The sequence below is a fragment of the Lagenorhynchus albirostris genome, chromosome 5 (assembly GCF_949774975.1).
Source record: "Lagenorhynchus albirostris chromosome 5, mLagAlb1.1, whole genome shotgun sequence".
NCBI lineage: Eukaryota > Metazoa > Chordata > Mammalia > Artiodactyla > Delphinidae > Lagenorhynchus > Lagenorhynchus albirostris.
The window spans coordinates 41,539,425-41,556,614 of record NC_083099.1 but is presented as its reverse complement, the minus strand read 5'-3'; the positions used below and the strand labels follow the sequence as shown (position 1 = coordinate 41,556,614).

Sequence of the window (17,190 nt, the reverse complement as noted above, 5' to 3'; positions counted from 1 at the left end):
AATTAATTACCCACTCAGTTATTTAATTACAGTTGTAATAAATTTTACAAGGAGGTACAGGCTGTTCCTCGTAATGAGAACTAATCTATTTGGAGGGTCAAGGCAAGTTCGTATGGTGAAAGGTAAGAAGGACAATGCTTATTGAGATTCTTCACCTTTTCTACTTACTGGGTAAGTGGTGTCAAGTTAGAGCCAAAAATTTAAGTCAGCTGGTGCTGCATAGTTTTCTCACACAGTTGTTTATCTGTTGAAAAAAACTTATTAAGGCTTCTTTTAAGAAGTAAGTACATGTTTTCTTCAACCTAGAAATGTCACACTTAAATGTAGCTCCTTGCTTCTTTTTTTTCCCTCAAAATCTGCAACTTAAAGTTGTATAATTAATAGTAGTAATCATTTATCCAGGGCCAGATTCTGTGGAATAATTTCAATATTAGATATTATAAAAATCTGGTCCTGAGGAAGGATTTGCTACAAATTTATCAGATTTCTATCTTGAGAGCTCTGTTTTGAGAGCTCTTCACAGATTTTTAGTTGAGTGCAGTGTTCTTAATCAACATTTAAAAAATTCTTATCTAGGCTTCCTTGACAGAAATTGGACAGTAATTTTTTAATATAAGGCTTAAAGAATGATGTTGGTGTAAACTTTCAGGTTATCTGTGAAATAATAAGCCTAGAAAAATGTGGTTTTTGTAAATATTTTCTTTTAATGTTTTTCAAGAAATATTTCTAGTGGGAGAAAAAAACCTCAAATGCTTGGAGGCTGTAACTAAGAGGTTTTGGTTTGAATATATTCCTTACTATGCATGTATGTAAATGGACTGATGAGAAGAATATTTGAAAAAGCAGAAATTTTTATATTTTTGTATAGGTACATTACTCCAACTCAGTTGTTATATAGTAAATCTAATATTCCCATTAACTTTCATCATAAAATTGGAATTTTCTAAAAAGACCCTCACTAGGCTGATACGAAACTCCTGTTCCCATTTACATCCTCTATTTAAGTAGGCAAGTTACCTGTATTGGTTCAGAACTCACATCCTGGCTCACTTTTGTGGATTGTTGTTCAAATATCAATTTCATTTTCAAAGCCATTTTAGGTGGTATTCCATAGTCCAGTTAGTTGTCATGGTTTTACTGTGTTGATTCAAGTCAGCTGCATGAATAGGCTGCTTGATGGTGTTCCAAGGGCTTTATACATAGACTTAAAGAATACCGTTCTCCAGTTCCCTCCTCTCCATAATCCTACCCCAACTCTTGTAGCGAGGGGGTTGGGTGCTGCCTCTTTGCTGTCATTAGTGCAAATCAGGCATGGTAGATGGGGGCCCCACTGGGCAGCCTTCACAGTGCTCACTGGAGAGGGCCACTGCTTTGGCATTGCAGGGCTGGAATGGCCTGAGGGGCTCTGTCTCTACAGCACCACGTGGGGAGGCGGAAAGGTGCTACCTCTGCTCACTTGAGTGCAGAGCGGGAATGTTCCCCAGGGCTCCATCCCACTGTTTCCACAGGACACAGTGCCTGGTTGGGAGAGTGCCATGGTTTCTTTCATGGTGTGTGTTCGGAGAAGGGTAGTTATGTCCAAAGGGTTCCGTCCTGCATTGCAACCCCTCTACCTGGCCCCTTGACCAGAGAATGAGCATTACTTGGAGCTTGTTTTGTCTCACATACTACTTAGAGTTAATATAATACCATTTCATGTAAAATATACGAACCTTGCATCCATGGTATTCCATTTACCCACCTTTCCTTTATGCTATAATTATATTACATCTATCACAATATGATACAGTTTTTGCTGTTAAAAGTCATATTCACTTTAAAGAAATTAAGGAAGAAAGAAATGTTTAGCATTTCTAGTGCTCTCATTTCTTCCTAAAGATACTAATTTCCATCTGATACAATTTTCCTTCAACCTATAAATCTTCTTTTAGGCATATCTCATAGTGTATAACTGCTGGTGATGAATTTTCTTTCTTTTTGTATATTTGAAAATGTTTTTTATTTTCCTCTTTGCTGGATTTACAATTCTGGGTTGACAGAGTTGTTTTTCCTTTCTTTCAGCACTTTAAAGATATTGCTGTACTCTCTTTTGGTCTTTATTGTTTTTGATGAGAAATAAGTGACTGTTGGTATCATTGCTCTCCTGAGTGTAAAGTGGCCTTTACCTCTGGCTGCTTTGAAGATTTTCTCTTTGTCTTTGGTTTTCAATAGTTTGATAGTGTATGACTTTCTTTGTATTTGTCTTGTTTGGGATTCTTTATACTTCTTGAATATGTAAAGTTATGATTTCACCAAACTGGGGGAAATTTTGGCCATTATTTTTTCAAAGTTTTTCTGCTCCATTCCCTTCCCTGCTGGAAGTCCAATTACAAATTTTTTAGACCTTTGATGTTGTCCCACAGGTCAACAAGGCTCTATTCTTATTTCTTCAACCTTTTTTTCCCCTCATTTCTAGGAATTTACTCTAAAGATCATTGGACAAGTACACAAAGATGTATGCATAACAATTTCATTGCAGTATTATAATGGTAAAAATCAGAAATAAAGTGTCCACAAGTGGGAGGCTGATTAGGTTAATATTCTATATGCCTAAAATGGAATACCCTCAAGTCATTAGAAGTGGGGAAGAGGGATGATGTTTAATAACCTGGAAAGCTATCTATGGTAAGTTATTTAGTAAAAAGACCTGTGATCTCACTTGTATAAAATTGTATACCCATAACTCTAACTACCTCTAACTACTAACTATTGTGGCTAAAGGTACACCCAATACTATATTTGGGTGATCTTTTGCTTCTTTATATGATTTTGTATAGTGTGAACCTTTTTAAATGACTGTGTATCAATGGTACAGATGCAGTAAAGGTCTTTAAAAAATTCTTCAATAAAAATAAAAAGAAGTGATGTTGCAGAAAATGGTAGAGTAGGGAGCTCCAAGAATTGGTCCCTCCACTCAAGCAACCATTAACTGGCCCAAAAAAAAAAATATCAGAATCAACTTTTTCAGAGCTCTGGAATCTAATTCAAAACTTTGTAGCAGGGCTTCCCTGGTGGCGCAGTGGTTGAGAGTCCGCCTGCCGATGCAGGGGACACGGGAAGATCCCACATGCTGCGGAGCGGCTGGGCCCGTGAGCCATGGCTGCTGAGCCTGCATGTCCGGAGCCTGTGCTCCGCAACGGGAGAGGCCACAACAGTGAGAGGCCCGCGTACCGCAAAAAAAAAAACACTTTATAGCAACCAGGGAAATGCTTAATGAAGAAAGAAAGAGGGTGCTAAATTTTGGTAAGAAAGCATTGTGGCGTTTTTTGCTTACCTGCCTACCATCCCTCATTCCCAGCTTAGCAGTGGCCATGGGAATGGCAGCCTGAGTTCTGGTGTAGCTTGTTGGTGCCAGGGGAACAATATGGACCATGTTCTCAGAAAACTGTAGTTATGCTTTTTGGTTCTCCTGAGACACCTGCACAGAGGCTTGTCTTTGTTTTGCCTTCCTTGGAAATCTCTCAGAGCTGGAGTAGCTTCCCAGGTGGCATCTGTTGAAAGCATGTAAAGGCATACTACCCACAACCACTTGGGGCAAGGGATGGTGAATGGGGCAAGCTGCAGGTAGACCAAAAAAGCCTGGGAAGGAAGAGGCTGAGGAGGAAGATGTATGGAAAAATAACGGCTTTGGAGAGCTGTCACATATACTGAGGAATTCAGTGTGCAACACACATGCTCAGGGCCATACACACAGTAAAGACTTTAGAGGAGTATTACTGGCAGGTCTTTGGGCTCTGCACAGGCAGGAGGTGAAGGCTAAGGCCGAATTATAGGTGGCCTGGCTAAGTGTTGAAGGAGTGTCCCAGCTCAGAGCCCATTGGCAGAGTGGGGGAGTATTTTTTTCTTTGTTTTTGGCTCTGTCAGGTTGCTAGCTGACCACTGAGATAACAGAATGAAGACTTCAGTGACCATCCATGAAAGGAATACAGTCTTTGCAAAAATAATTTGGAAAAGTCACTAAATAAACAGATGACTGTATCCCTCAAAAAGCAACAACATCAAGCCCTGGTGAGGGGGCAATAATTTGATTTCCAGAGTTTACCACATAATAATATTCAAAACGTCCACGTTTTAACAAAAAATTACAAGTATACAAAGTATGGTCCATTCATAGGAAAAAAAGAAATAGAAACTCCCTCCAGAGCCCATCATTGGACTTACTATACAAAGACTTTAAATTAGTGGTCTTATAGAAATTATAAAAAAGAACCACATAGAAAATCTTTAACTGAAAAAAAAATGAACAAAGGATAAAAGAGGTGTATTGTAAATGCCTCCAGAACCCCCAAGTATATTCAGTTTCTTCAGTAATGGGTTCATTTTTTCTAACGCCATTTCCCACTCATCAGAAAATGGGAAAATGGGCCTCTTCATAAAGTGTTGAAGTACAGCTTTTCTCAAGCATAATTTGGCAAGGTCTATCAAGATCCTTGAAGTCTTTGACACAGCTATTATACTTTCAAGGAAGCTTAAAAATGCACTGCATATTCATTTGTTCATTTATTTTCATATTAATTTCTTTGCAAATGTTTATTGAGAGTCTGTTATGTGCCAGGCACTTGCCCTAGGTGTTAAAGAAGCAGCAGTAAGTGGGACTTCCCTGGTAGTTCCATTTGGGTCCAGTGGTAAAGAATCCGCGTTCCAATGCAGGGGACGCGTGTTCGATCCCTGGTCAGGGAACTAAGATCCCACATGCCATGGGGCAACTAAACCCACGTGCCACAACTACTGAGCTTGGGTGCCTCAGTGAGAGAGCCCGAGTGCAGAGTGCCACAAACTATAGAACCGACGTGCCCTAGAGCCTGTGTACCACAACTAGAGAGAGAAAACCCACACACCACAACTAGAGAGAAGCCCGTGCGCCTCAGTGAAGGATCCCACGTGCCGCAACTAAGGCCCGATGCAGCCAAAAAAAAATAATAATAATGATAATAAAAAGAGGACTTCCCTGGTGGCTCAGTGGTTAAGAATCCACCTGCCAATGCAGGGGACACGGGTTCGAGCCCTGGTCCAGGAAGATCCTACATGCCGCAGAGCAACTAAGCCCATGCGTCACAACTACTGAGCCTGTGCTCTAGAGCCTGAGAGCCACAACTACTGAAGCCCACGTGCCACAACTACTGAAGCCCATGCGCCTAGAGCCTGTGCTCTGTAACAAGAGAAGCCACCTCAATGAGAAGCCTGCGCACTGCAACAAAGAGTAGCTCCCGCTCACTGCAACTAGAGAAAGCCCGTGCACAGCAACGAAGACCCAACGCAGCCAAAAATAAATAATAAAAAGAAAAATAATAATGAAAAGAAAAGAAACAGCAGTAAACAAAAATAAATTCCCTGCTCTTGAGCGTTTTTATTCCAGCAGACAAAAGACTATAAACAAACAGAATGAATACATGATATGTTAAGTGGTAATAAATGCTATAAAAAAATAAAGATAGGTATGGGAGATGGCATTATTCTAGGAGAAGTGGTCAGGGAATATCAGACAAAAACTAAAATTTTCCCCTGGATTCCATAATACATTTTATTTTTACCTTTGATTTTTTTAAATGCATGATTCAAATATGTAAGGTAAAAACTTTAAAATTAACATAGTTATTGTAAATAAATACACAGAATATATTAATGAATTGCATTATATTACGTTAAGTGGAACAGAATTCAAGGGAAAAGATCTGAATATATAAAGTACCTTTGGCCAGATTTTAAATTAACTGACGTCTTTGCTTTTATGTATCAGCAGGTGGTGCTATTGCTTATGTAAGAGAGAACTTTTTTCATTTTCTCTGTTCTTGAATATCAGTTAGTCATTATAATAAAAAGTCTTCCCTCCATTCATTCTCCCATTCAGTTAAAATAATTACAATGATTCATCATCTGCAGTAACTGGTCATACTGCTATATGTCACTTTTCATTGTCAATTATGTATGTCAACACGTAATTTAAGACAGCCTGCAATTTGCTAATTCCTGGTATATTAGAGAGAATATTGATCTTAAAAATCGTTAGTGTACCTTAAAGAAAAATAAGAAACTTTGCGTCTATTTTCTTTTCCTCCTAAACTTAATTTGTGAATGCACAATTTTATGAATTGAATTAATCCAACTTGGCTAAAGATATGCTTTTGAGGATCCTTTTACTCTAGTGTATTTATATAGAAGTAGTAAAGAGAAGAGTGAAGTTGACATTTAGGAGGTACTTTTATAAGTTGTTATAATCAAGTTATGTTTTTTAGTTTAAATAGCTCTCATTTCCCTGCTGGGAATTTGACAGAATGCACAGAAAAAAAATGGTATCCTAAGAAATTTGACAGAATACAGAGGAAAAAAATGGTATCCTCCCTCAAAGAGATGTAATATCCTTTAATACGTCAACAATTTGAAGATGAATTCTCAATTGTTCTCTGCATTGTGCTGTCCAGTATGATTGCTTATTTTATTTTATTTTATTTTATTTTATTTTAACGTAGGAATAGTATTGATATGTTTGTAGAGCCCTGGAGTCAAGGCTCCAGTGGTGAATTTACAAAGTTAAAGGCTTCTTCTGGACCTTCAGCTTCTTCATCTATAAAATAGATAATCTGGGCTAAGTGATCGCCTCTCTCCTTTCAACTCCACAGTTCTGTGACGCCTTTTCCATGGGCACTGGCCATATTGCTTGCTTCCTTTCCTGAGTAGTATTAGTGTGGTGCTTCTTTGTGTTTTAATATGAGGTTTGTAGAGGAGGAAGTAGTACTCTACATGATGTGCCAGAAGTGGGAAAAACTGAGGTAGTGCTAGAGAAGTGTGGCTGATCCTAGAACTTCAGACTTACCCTACATTTTATTATAGTTGGGTGCAAGTAACAGAAACCATTAAGCAAAAAAGAGCAATTTGCTCTAAAATTACAGGGTTATCTTCTAGAAGCCAGAGCAAGGATGTAGCTAGGCCTCAGGAATCAGAAACTGGAATGCCAAGAAAACACACAAAGTGGTTCCTTTGTGCCTTTTGCCTCTGCTTTTCTCTCTGCATATCCCTCCTCTTTTTCCTTTCCCAGCAAACTGACCCCTCCCCAACCCTCCCCAGTTTACCTGCTGGAAAGTGACAAATGTCAACAGTTCTCAAGTATACATCTCTACTCAGGAGAGTAGCCAGACTGAGATAAGAATCTTAGTCCTAGTTTTAAATACCCTCAGGGAAGGGGTCACTGGCCCAACCTTGGTTAAGAACTCATGCCTGGTCAGTCAGGTTGGGGTATGTTGTATAAACATGGCCATCAGGACTCTAATGCAGTAACCATAGGGATTGCTGGGGAGGGCCAGGTCCTAGAAAATGGAGGAGGTTGCCATTTGTGTTCCAAAGCCTCCTTAGCCATATTTGCCAAAAATTTTCAGTTTAATTCTCTGAGAGTTTTTCTTTCTGCATGAATAAATTTCTGTCTTTATAATGAAAATTAGAATTGTATTTTCAGATTTGCTATAAAACCAACTTTGCTAGAAACCATAAAGCCATAAAATGTAAACATAAAGTGAGGGAACTGGGCTGGCTTTACAGTAATAAGACCCTGTTGTCCAGAATTGAGAAACTTAGCAAGCAGTACAACATCAGAGTTCTATTACAGAATTTACTTTTAATCTTTTTTAAATCAACACTTAAGGGCTTCCTTGGTGGTGCAGTGGTTAAGAATCGCATGACAATGCAGGGGACACGGGTTCTAGCCCTGGTCCGGGAAGATCCCACATGCCGCAGAGCAACTAAGCCAGTGTGCCACAACTACTGAGCCTGTGCTCTAGAGCCTGCGAGCCACAACTACAGAGCCCTCATGCCACAACTACTGAAGCCCATGCGCCTAGAGCCTGTGCTCCGCGACAAGAGAAGCCACTGCAATGAGAAGCCCGTGCACCACAACGAAGAGTAGCCCCCGCTCGCCGCAACTAGAGAAAGCCCGTGCACAGCAACGAAGACCCACTGCAGCCCCCAAAAATAAATAAATTAATTTTTATAAAAACATTTAACATATAGATGTTCCATAAATGTTGCATTTTTAAAAAATTTATTTATTTATTTATTTATTTTGGCCGTGTTGGGTCTTCGTTGCTGTGCGCGGGCTTTCTCTAGTTGCGGTGCGCAGGCTTCTCATTGTGGTGGCTTCTCTTGTTTCAGAGCACAGGCTCTAGGAGCACAGGCTTCAGTAGTTGTGGCTCATGGGCTCAGTAGCTGTGGCACACGGGCTTAGTTGTTCCACGGCATGTGGGATCTTCCCAGACCAGGGCTCGAACTTCTGTCCTCTGCATTGACAGGTGGATTCTTAACCACTGTGCTACCAGGGAAGTCCAAATGTTGCGTTTTAACGCATCATTGTACAGACAAAATATATTGTTTTGGTTTTTAATGACTTACTTTAACTCAACTGATGTAACTTAATTAATGACTTCCATTGGAGCATTTTGACTAGTTTTACTAGAATTGATCCATTTAGTCAGTTTCGTTGATGTTTTTGAGATGGCTAGTTTAAAATTTGTAAATCTTTGGCTTTTAATTTGCTCCTTGGATTTGTTTAAATTTTAAAAGTCGTGTTTGGTTGAAGTCATGGTTAAGCTCTGGGAAGGAAGGCTTGCTTAAAGACACAGGCACATTCATTCATCCATTCAACAAATATTTGTGTGTGTTAAGTTCTGTGTGATATTCTGACTATTCAAGGAATAATATCCATACCTGTACTCGAGGAGTAGCTCACCTCTTTTGAGAGTACTGATATGTAAACAGATAATGTAATATCATACTTATTTAATGGCAAAGGTTATAATTGTGGAAGAATGAATAAAGAATAGAATAATGGTAAATTTTCAGATATGTCTGTACTTATTTCGGATGAGGCTAAATTGGTTAAAGTAAACTTCCTCTCTGGTGGAGTAACTTAAAAACATTAAAAAACCTTTTTTTAAATGAACAACAAAACATGTGTTGTTGTTTTTTTTCACCAAGAAGCACAAATATGAATTTGCTTTTTTCTGATTTTGGTACATATTGTTATTTTTTTATAAATTATTTTCACTTATCCAAGTCAAAAGTAATTTATGTATACTTTTTCATATTCTGTATTCTAAGAAAACCGTGTTAGCTACAATTTATTGCTTGGAATTATGAAAAAAATAGAAAACCTTACCAGTATTGTGAAAGCACAAATAGTAATTAGTATTAAATAGTTTAATTAAATACACAAGACAGCTTATATATTGAAGAAATTTATGGCAAAAAACTATAACAAAAATAATGATAACAAAAAATAGAAAAAATAATACCCATAACCATAACATACAAAAAAATCAAATATTTTCATTTTCTGTGTGCCTTACAAGTCATTGAGCAGACATCTTTACATGATTATGATTACTATAAATATATATATATTTTATATATCCTTTTATTTTTTAGTATTGACATTTACTTATTTTAGATCAATATTATGTCTCAAAATATGAAAACAAAGTATAATTTCAGGGGCTTCCCTGGTGGCGCAATGGTTGAGAGTCCGCCTGCCGATGCAGGGGACACGGGTTCGTGCCCCGGTCCGGGAAGATCCCACATGCCGCAGAGTGGCTGGGCCCGTGAGCCATGGCCACTGGGCCTGCGCGTCCGGAGCCTGTGCTCCGCAACGGGAGAGGCCCCAACAGTGAGAGGCCCGCGTACCGCAAAACAAAAACAAAAACAAAACAAAACAAAACAAAAAAAAGTATAATTTCAATAAAATAGGTTGGGGGAATGATAATGGCAGAGGCAGCATTTTTTTTTTAATTGAGATAAAACATGTACAGTATCTTATGTGTACAGCTCAGTATTATTTATATATACAAGTACCGAAGAAACCATTGCCCATATTGATATAGAATATTATCAACAACCCAGAAATTTCCTTTGTGCCTCCCCCCATCAGTTACCCCTCCACAGTAATTACTATTCTGACTTCTGTCATCACAGATCAGTTTTGATTGTTTTAACCTTTATATAAATGAAATCATATGGTATTTACACTTTTGTCTGACTTTTTCCATTCAACCATGTATCTGTGAGATTTATCCATGTTGTTGGGTATAGTGGCATAGTTTCTCAATCCTCTCAAATCTCCTCATAAAACAGAGAAAGGAAAAGACTATAACCAAAACCTACAGATAGCAACTACAGCAAAAGTGGGTGGTACTCTATCCCTACAAAACCCTAAATACAAGCGATTTTCCCAGAAGTACCATTGACAGGTATACATGGTAACAGCATCTGTGTATGAGGAAGCAAAGCAAAGGTAGCCAGGTTTCTAAGACCACAAGAAAAGAAGAACTCCCAAATCACCAACAGATACCTGAAAGTGAGACAGACCAATCTGAGAACAGCAGCTGAAACTGGAAAGAAATTTCTGTAGAATCCAATTCGGAGTAAGTGCAAGGGGATCATGACAGGATCTGACAGTGCTGGAGATGCCTGGGTCGAATGTACTCTTCAAACTAACAAATCAAGCTTCCTCTTGGGACAAAGCCCTGTACTGCAGAAATTGCTGAGATTAAAATCCAGTTTGATTAGAACAGACACAATTGAGCACAGATGAGAATAGATCCAAATAAAGTTGGAGAAGAAGCAGAGAATGCTAGTCTCAAAAAATGGAGGCTTTTCTTTTTTTTTTTTTTAATCACTGTGAGAAAACAACAGAAGAGAGAGCTCTAGAGCTATCCTTCTGGAACATCCCTTCCTCCCCAAAGTACAGCAAAACCCATTTCACTTAAAAATGAGCAGAAGATCAGGATCACAGTCAAATCACATAATGTTGCCAAAGACAACAAAACCATGCCATAAACAGACAAGCACTGCAACCAGTTAATTCAAAAGAAGTTGAAGAATGTTTTAAAACCATGACAAAAGCTATTAAATAACCATATAAATCAGAATTAGAAAAACTAGGAAATGAGGTGACGGGAGAATGGGAGACTTTTAAGGAGAGGTGACAGAACTCAGGAGGGAATTATTTAAAAAAGGAAAAATTATTACAGAAATGAAGACCAAACTAGAAGGAATATAAGAGCCAATGAACACAGTGGATGATGCCTTAAAATAAATAGAATGTAAAATGGGAGCAGGGAAATGGCAAAAGACATATAAAGTTTGATAGAAAGTGATAGATACAGAAGATTGGCAGAGAAAATCTGAAGTACATATAATAGGGATCTTTAAAGGAGAAGTCCAAGGCAATGAACAGAAAAATACTAAAAGCCACTATTCAAGAAAGATTTTCTCAGACCTAAGGGATCTGAAATTGATATTGAAAAGGCATACCAGATACCTAGGAAAATTGACCCAGATGGCCAACACCCAGATATACACTAATAAAACTGTAGGAGTTTAAAGAAGAAGAAATAAGTCCTGTGGGCATCCAAGGAAAAGAACAAGTCACTCATAAAGGGAGGAAAATCAGAATGCCGTCAGATTTTAATAGCGTCACCGTACAATGCTTAACATAGGATACTACAGCTATTCTGGCTTTTAAATATAAAGGTCATAAGTATACTGGTATAAACATGCAAGAACTCAAGGAATGTTATTCCCATGAGTCTTTCAAGGAGTCTACTGGAGAATTTTAGCTTCAGCTATAGCAATCTGGAAGTCACATGTATGGATATACAGAGTACGTAAAAACATATTGATCATACTATCAATAGCTATAAAAGGATATGCATATCCATATACTACAATAGATAATGTCTTCATATTGGACCTATTTGTATCACTACTCCTACCCCTGTCTTAGATAAATGCTGGTGCATGCACACACACACAGAGACACACACACAGCTGTGCACATACACACTTAGAATGAAGGAAGATATAAGGATAAAACATAAAATTAAAAAATAATTATCAATATTGAGAAGGAGAGAATAGGAGAGAGAAAAGGGATAGAGGTTGGACTTCTTTGATTATACTTTGTTTTATATACTTTTTGGGTAAATTTAATTTTGATACCCTGTAAATATTTTACATAATTATAAAACAAAATTAAATTTTTAGAAAGCAATTCCTAAAACCAAAGTAAATGAAAAAAATGAGCCTAATTGTGTATTCAGTCATTTGTATACCTACCCGGAGAGGAGCTAATCCAAATGACTTTAAATGATTTGATTGTCTGTTCCTTGTGCTTACAGTAGAGACTCAACAGAAAATTAGCCTAAGACTTTGGAAAACATTTTGGCAGTTCCTCAAAATGTTAAACATAGAGTTACCACAGACACAGCAATTCCACTCCTAGGTATGTATACAAGAGAATTGAAAACATGTCCACACAGTAACCTATACACAGATGTTCATAGCAGCGTTATTCATAATAGTAAAAAAAAGTTGAAAAACTCAAATGCCCATCAAATGATGAATGGAGAAACAAAATATGGTATATCCATACAATACTATATTACTTGACTATAAAAAAGAATGAAATACTGATGCATGCTACAACATGGATGAACCTTGAAAGCATTATGCTAAGTGAAAGAAGCCAGTCACAAAAGGCCACATAGTGTATTATTTCATTTACATGAAATGGCCAGAATAGAAAATGAAAGTAGATTAGTGGTTACCAGGAGCTTGGGGGTGAGGGTGGGGGGAATGGGAGTGTCTGCTAATGGGCATGTGTTTCTTTTTGTGGTGATAAACATGTTCTGAAAATAGTAGTGGTGATGGTTGCACAACTCTGACTACACTGAAAAAACTACTGAATTCTATACTTTAAAAGGGTGAATTTTATAACGTGAAATATATCTCAATAAAGTTGTCATTTTTAAAAAAAGGGAAATAAGCTTAAGGGCAAAAGAATGAAGAAAATTTTTTAACTCTTTTGTAACTATTTGCTTGTGGTGTTGATGTTGTTATTCTGAGTATTTATATTGATGCTCTTAACAGCTGGGATTTTTGGCTAAGTGAAAGCAGATACTGAGGTAAGATTGGAGAGGGTAAATAAAAATCCTACAGTTCCTGGATTTGAAATGGAAGTATCAGTTTGAGTTATTGAAAAAATTTCCTAGTTCTGTCTATTAAAAAGGCCTAGAAAAGGCTTTAATGATCAGCTCAGTAACAGCGAGCACCCTTAGCACTTGCGGGGTTTTTTTCAGTACCATTTTCCGTATTTCCATAAAGTTCACCATGACTCACTGAAGAAAAGACTGATGCCAGGTGTGGGTCAGGAAATATAAAAATGGGACTGGAACATTTTGTCATTCATTGTACAAAGCCTGGGAAGTGATCAAAAACTACAGGGTTCTGTCAAAAAGATTAAAGAACCAACTGAAAGGGGATTCCACTGGCTAAAATTGGGCTAATTGGAGCACTGTATTTATAAAAACACATCAAATATGTTAAAATTAATGAGTTCTTGATACTAAACAGTAACATTTCTTGGTTACATTTGGAAGTTACAAGGGAACCAACTGAATGAATGAATGAATGAATCTTTATTTACCCATTACCCAATAATTATTAACTAATGGCTAATTCGTATCTCATCTATACCACCACCTACTTCTCCATGGCTCAGATCATTTAGAGCAAATCCCTGACATTACATCTTTTCATCACTAAATATTTCAGTATATATCACTGACACAAAGACTTCTTTTTTAACCTAACCTCAGTACCATTATTAAACCTAAAAACAGTTAACAGTTAACAGTTAACAATTATCTACTGATAATATTGTCACTATTCAAATTTATATTTTTGAAAACTAATAATTAAGGGGAAATAATCAATTTATTCTGCCTTTGATATATGAACTGTATCCCAGGGTCACCAAATAGTTGAGGAGATGTTTCTTTTTGTAGCACTATTACAGCTAGTAAATGAAGAAAGAAGGATTGGAATATTACCATTTTGCAACTGTAAGTGAATTAGTCCTCCTAGGCAATGATTATCATTTGCTAACAGCATAAGAAGACATTCGGACATTAAATGCTTCCTGCTGGAAGTACACAACATCACTTACGAAGTTTTCTTGCCAAAAAAATCAAACCTGAATCTGATCAAGACTCTAGATCTAACTATCAATTAACAGGAAATAAAGGGGACAGACTAACATGTTAACACCATGAGAATACAGATGGTAAAATCCAGATTATGGGAAACAACAGGACATGATCCAGTTTCCTCAACCACAGAAAATTTCAAGGGAAAAGAACATGTGTAAGGGGAACTTATAGATCAAAAGAAATCTAAGAGACTTCGCAACCGATCAAATTATTGTACCTTATTTGTATCTTAATTCCAACAAACTGAAGACAAAAAAGGACAATTGGAAAAAATTTGAACAGTGACTAGATACTATGATAATATTAAGGAGTTACTGTTAATTGTTTTTAGGTTTAATAATAGTATTGAGGTTGGGTTAAAAAATCTTTGTGTTTTTAGTGATATATGCCGACGTATTTTGTGATGAAATGATATGATGTGAGGGACTGCTCAAAATGATCTGGGCCGTGGTGGTAGTACACATGAGATAAGAATTACCTATTAGGTGATAATTGTTGGAAACTGGGTAATGGGGCTTCATTATACCAGCCATTCTCAAAGTGTGGTTGCTGGACCAGAAGCTTGAGCACCACCTGGGAACTTGTTAGAATGCAAACACTTTGGCCCCCACCCTAGATCTACTAAATCAGAGAAACTGGAGCCCAGCCATTTATTTTAACAATCCCTCTAGGTAATTCTAATACACATTAAAGTTTGAGAACCACTGCTTTATGTTATTCTTCCTATTACACTTTATGTTTGAAATTCTAATAAAAAGTTTCAAAGAAAAAAATTAGCTTGATGAATGTAAGAAAAATTTATACATAACAAAGAGAAGCTGGATTAGTGGATAAAACAAGGGTCATGTAATCTCAAGTGTTAGCAAATTCATTGGCTTGGTATTAACAGTGAGTCAGCAGCTAATGATAGTCTTAAAGCGAATCACAGATTTTGCTTTTCTCTTAGAACAGTGGTTCTACATTAAAATCACCTAGAGAACTTTTTTAAAAAATTAATTAATTAATTTATTTTTGGCTGTGTTGGGTCTTCGTTGCTGCACACGGGCTTTCTCTAGTTGCAGTAAGCGGGGCTACTCTTCTTTGCCGTACGCGGGCTTCTCATTGAGGTGGCTTTTCTTGTTGCAGAGCATGGACTCTAGGCACGTGGGCTCAGTAGTTGTGGCTAACAGGCTCTAGAGCGCAGGCTCAGTAGTTGTGGCATGCAGGCTTAGTTGCTCCATGGTACGTGGGATCTTCCTGGACCAGGGCTCGAACCCGTGTCCCCTGCATTGGCAGGTGGATTCTTAACCACTGCGCCACCAGGGAAGCCCCCAGAGAACTTTTAAGAACATATCCAGACCCCACCCCAAGAAATTCTGGATTTATTTGGTTGTATTCCTGGTTTTTGGTAATTTTTTTGAAAAAAGCTTCCCAGATGATTTCTAATGTACAGAGTTGAGGACGAGTGTCCTAACTTTATGATGCTTAAGAATCTCCTGAAGAGCTCATTAAAAGTTTCCTGAACAACCTAAATGTCCATTGATAGATGAATGGATAAAGAAGATGTGGTGTATATATATGCAATGGAATACTACTCAGCCATAAAAAAGAACTAAATAATGCCATTTGCAGCAACATGGATGCAACTAGAGATTATTATACTAATTGAAGTATGTCAGAAAGAGAAAGACAAATACCATATGAAATCACTTGTATGTGGAATCTAAAATACTGTATGACACAAATGAACCTATCTATGAAACAGAAATAGACTCACGGACATAGAGAACAGACTTGTGGTTGCCAAGGTGGTGGTGGCGGGGGGTTGGGGGAGGGATGGAGTGAGAGTTTGGGGTTAGCAGATGTAAGCTATTATATACAGGGTGGCTAAACAGCAAGGTCCTACTGTATAGCACAGAGAACTATATTCAATATCCTATGATAAACAATAATGGAAAAGAATATTTAAAAAAGAATATATGTATAACTGAATCACTTTCCTGTACAGCAGAAATTAACACGAGATTGTAAATCAACTATACTTCAATTAAAAAAAATTTAAAAAGAAAAACAGACTAACAACAACAAAAAGTTTCCTGGTGCTCATCCACTAGAGGGTCAGATTCAATAGGATGGTGCGGGGCCTATTAATTTGCATTTCTAACAAGATCACAAGTGATATAGATGGTGCTGGCCTGAGCACATTTTGAGTAACACTACCTTAAACAAAGGGATAGTTTGGTCAAAGAGATTAGCATAAATGAGAGGGATAGGTAAAAATTCATCTTCAGAGTTCTTGCTGCTAGCACCACTAAATTACATCCAGGGAGGCTGCTTCATTTCTTTCTAGTGGTTGGAAATGCAAATGTGAATCCAGTGTTCCATGGCTTATTTGGAGAAGAAAAGAGACTTGGAGCATTAAAAGTCTCTTTAAAAGCACAAATGATAAGCACAGGGAATGTAGCCAGTATTTTATAATAACTTTAAATGGAAAATAATCTAAAAAAGTTTTGAATCTCTATGTTGTACACCTGCAACTAATTTAATGTCGTAAATCAACTATACCTCAATTTTTCAAAAAAAGGACAAATGATAAATCTTTCTGATTTGCCAATAAAAATTATTAACTTTACTGATTGGACAAAATATAACCCTCAATATGTCCCCTCAAATTTAGTAACTATTCAAGACTCCTTCTCTGATGATTTGCTTGTGCTTGTATTTTTTTTTTTTTATTACTAGAGTAATTGCAAAGAGGAAGAAATTTAAAATTTTAGAAGGTAAGAATTTAATATAACTTGGGTATCATGGTTCATGTGGACTCTGAAAGAAGTCAGAGGAATATAGGGCGATGATAATATCTAAAATTTCTTTTCATTTTCTCTTCTTAGTATCAGGCATGAGTTCTTGGATAAATATTTGGATGTTTAATTTGAGTAAGGTTTTTCTGGGTGATTCAGTTCTTTGGGTATTTTTAAATCATGCTTTAAAGTAAATAGTTTAAAAGTATGAGTTTTATGTATATATGTTTATGCTGCTGATGAAGCAAAGCTTACAGTTTGTTCATTACCTTCTTCATAGTAACGTTATCATAGAGCCTTTTACTTAAGCAATAGAGATCTGAAGGGGGATGGGAAGG

General features: G+C 37.2%; 1 protein-coding gene across 4 annotated transcripts in view; it reads left to right on the top strand.

The window, feature by feature from the left end:
* Window positions 1-17,190, top strand: part of IFT80 (intraflagellar transport 80) — a 106,084-nt gene that overhangs the window by 44,567 nt on the left and 44,327 nt on the right. The window contains exon 1 of one of the 4 annotated variants that reach the window (XM_060149922.1): window positions 2,575-2,664. The exons of the other annotated variants lie outside the window; for them this stretch is intronic. Coding sequence (XP_060005905.1) covers window positions 2,662-2,664 — 3 coding nt within the window. The 5' untranslated portion in view covers window positions 2,575-2,661. Of the gene's footprint in view, window positions 1-2,574; window positions 2,665-17,190 lie in introns of those variants that run through there. 4 annotated transcript variants of the gene reach the window in all.